General features: G+C 38.2%; 1 protein-coding gene across 1 annotated transcript; it reads right to left on the bottom strand.

The window, feature by feature from the left end:
- Positions 1-919: 919 nt before the first annotated feature.
- LOC104614675 (protein CXorf40A-like) lies at positions 920-2,839 on the bottom strand. Its single transcript, XM_010287126.1, has 2 exons — positions 2,587-2,839; positions 920-1,162 (listed from the first exon to the last, which is right to left on the bottom strand). The coding sequence occupies exons 1-2, from the start codon at positions 2,837-2,839 to the stop codon at positions 945-947; spliced, it is 471 nt and encodes a 156-aa protein (XP_010285428.1). The 3' UTR covers positions 920-944.
- Between the last annotated feature and the right edge of the window lie 107 nt (positions 2,840-2,946).

The following is a 2,946-nucleotide window of genomic DNA, read 5'->3' as shown; positions in this document are numbered from 1 at the left end:
CTCCTCAGTGTTGCAATAAACTATCTGAATACAAAGCCTTTGCCAGTTGTCCTGTCTTGTTTTTATAGCTGTACCTGGCCTTGGCCCTTGCTCCAGAAAGTCACAAGGATTTTCACTGTAGTGCAGGGTGTGAATTTTGAAAAACTCTAAAAAAAAAAGTACCAAAATCAGTGACTTCTATTTGTTACTCTTCACACATATTGTCTTTAATTCAGAATTAGATTTTCAAAGCTTACTAATATTTTTCATCTTAAATGAAAGGGAAATTGTATTATTCACTTCACTTAATTTTGTACAAGCACCTTCTTTCTAATGAAGGCCTTTCTACCATGCCTGTCAGGTCACAGAGTCCGCCCCGTCCCTGAACCTGTGAATGAGGAAAATGGTTCTTTCTGGGAGTTTTACATTTACAGTACATAATACACACCATGTGCAGAAACCTAGTCTGGCAAATCTTTGCCACTGTTTGAGAAGTTCCTAGGGCTGGCCTTATCTCAGCTGCTTTCCTTCTCAAAGATCCCACAATTGTAAGGTTAGGAATGGGCTGTGGGACAGATATCATATTAATGATGGCAGTTTGCTTTCAAGCACTATTGTTCTGAAGGGTCCTACAAACTTTCTTCCTCATATAATTGGAAATGCATGCATCATATAATATTGTTGTATTTACATTTTAAATTGGCACGCAATACATCAACCATGTACTTTTAAAAATTGCATTTATACAGGAAAAATCTAGTAACCCATTAATAATTTCCAGTAATGGTCATAAAAATTACATCTTGTTTGTTTTGCCTCAAAAGAGCAGTTCTTCAAAATGCCTTTGCTGCTTCAAACAATTAGTTTTGGAAGGGGATCCTGAACAACTTGCTGGTATTCAAGATTCTGACTTGTGAATTAAAAGTTCACATTTAGGCAGGAAAAATAATAGTGAGGGGCAACACCTACACTTCTGAAGGGATCAGTTCTTCAGGGATGTCCACCTGCCACACACCTTTTCCCCCTCTGGCAGGAATTGGTTCCAGGAGCCATCTTGGATTGGAAACAACAGTCAAGTATTTCTGCTCTAGATTACTGAGGACAGCTTTGTTTTCCAGCTCCAGAATCTTTTCAGGAGGCAAGTTTTCTGGATATAGCAATGTCTCTCCAATGTCAATTAATCCTGTATTATAAAATTAAAATAGAAAATTAGTTGGCCATTTGGTCTCCTATAGAAAAGTCTTCCAGAAGTATACCTTCCAGAGGACATACAAAACAGCTAGTTTGTTACCAGAAGCACACAGTATAAAATATGCACACCTTAAACCAGTGTCACTCACTGCAGGAGATGGCCTATGTGTCTGAACTTAGGTCAGTCAAGAACAGGTGAAGCATGCAGTTATAATATTCACAACTCGCTGATATAAAAGTCTGCTAAAAGAAGCCTGCATCTAAGGAAGTACAGCTGCTACCAAAACTCCTGAGCTACATTTGGGCTTGAATCAGCTTCATTAAAAAGTAAGCTCTCTCTGCTCCTATCAGGACACTGTTCTATTAACATTTTAAAATCATTAAACTATATGGAAATTCCTGCTCTCTGGAACCCTTTTAATGTCACGAAAGGGAATTTCTATATTGCTTCATGATTAAAAATGTTAAAATAAAGATCAAAGAAACTTTGATACCTACTCCACAATTTAGCGTGCAATTTCTGTCAAGGTTACAAATCTGCATATTACTTAGTACCTAACAATTTTCATGACTATAGAACTGGAACAGTTTTTCAGTATATGTGATGGAAGTAATTAGTTGTTCAGGAATAGCTAAAAATATTCAAATGAGAATGCAAGAGAGATGATGTAACAAAAGACACCTGCAAGAAGAGAGTGCAAAATGAATGCTGGATGAAAACTTTGTAAGTGTACAGTGCAGCAACATACAATGTATTTCAGCACAATATAAGCGAAGGAACACCACTCCATTCTAACTTTGTGTGACAGAAGAAAACTGCTTCACTGCTCAAATAACAAGAGCCATGGAACATTTGTAGAACTGAAGTAATACTGTTTAATTACTTAATAAGCAATACTCTAACTTGACATGCAAAGCACTGCCATGTCATGACTTCAATTGACTACGAATACTGTAAACTGGTTTCAGCAAGAGTTCCTAAGCTCAAAATGCAAAAAGTATGGAACTGGTATTTATTATCATGAAGCAAAACAATACACAACCCTTGTTATACTATCTTACTGCATGATGAGTTTGCACAAATCTGTTTTATTTCTTGTATGGACTTTGGAGTCGTAGCCTAAAGTTTTTAGGAGAGAGGCCTGACTAAAATTCTTTATCCTAGAGGTCAAAGATACTTCACATTTCCAACACAACAAAAAAGAATAAATTTTATTTACAAGTTCCCTCACTGACCTCAGCTTACAGCGATAAGGAATCAAAACACTCCCCCAGTCACAACTCAGGCCCCACTCCTTCAAAGTAAGTGTTAAACCGATGTTACAATGAGCGTAACTGTGTAAAGCAGACGTGCATTTGACTGAATGTTTAACGGACTGAAAGCCTGCTTGGAAAATACAATCCAAGGCTGCTTACCTGCAATAACTCCTCTGCCAAATTTTTCCCCTTTATCCAACAAATCCTGCACTTGTTTTGGTGTCATACCAAACCTATTCAAAAGAATTGTTCTCCATGTTTCGTCTTCCCAGTCCTTAACAGCTATATGAAGAGCAATGGTGCAGTTCTTGTAGTCTGCTAGCAAAGGACGCCAGCGAGTCTCCACTGTTTTGACCTTGTTTAAAACCAATCCTGCATAGGGTTGCCGGAAGGAAAGGCAACCAAATTTCATCGTTTTCCTTGCATCAGAACCCGTTTAGCTCCTATGAACAAACAGACACCCCGGTATTAGTCTTGAGAAACGTGTCTGTGAGCACGACAAGCTGACAGACCCGCCGG

The sequence above is a fragment of the Phaethon lepturus genome, unplaced genomic scaffold (assembly GCF_000687285.1).
Source record: "Phaethon lepturus isolate BGI_N335 unplaced genomic scaffold, ASM68728v1 Scaffold54025, whole genome shotgun sequence".
Lineage (NCBI taxonomy): Eukaryota > Metazoa > Chordata > Aves > Phaethontiformes > Phaethontidae > Phaethon > Phaethon lepturus.
Note: the sequence above shows the minus strand (reverse complement) of the source record. Positions and strands in the feature narration are given on the sequence as shown.

What these genes read in the sequence shown, in the direction of transcription:
- LOC104614675 (XM_010287126.1), bottom strand. Translation starts at nt 2,839, where the DNA reads ATGAAATTTGGTTGCCTTTCCTTCCGGCAACCCTATGCAGGATTGGTT. An exon ending in TGGCAGAGGAGTTATTGCAG is followed by an intron (nt 1,163 to 2,586) that starts GTAAGCAGCCTT and finishes TTTATAATACAG; the next exon opens with GATTAATTGACATTGGAGAG.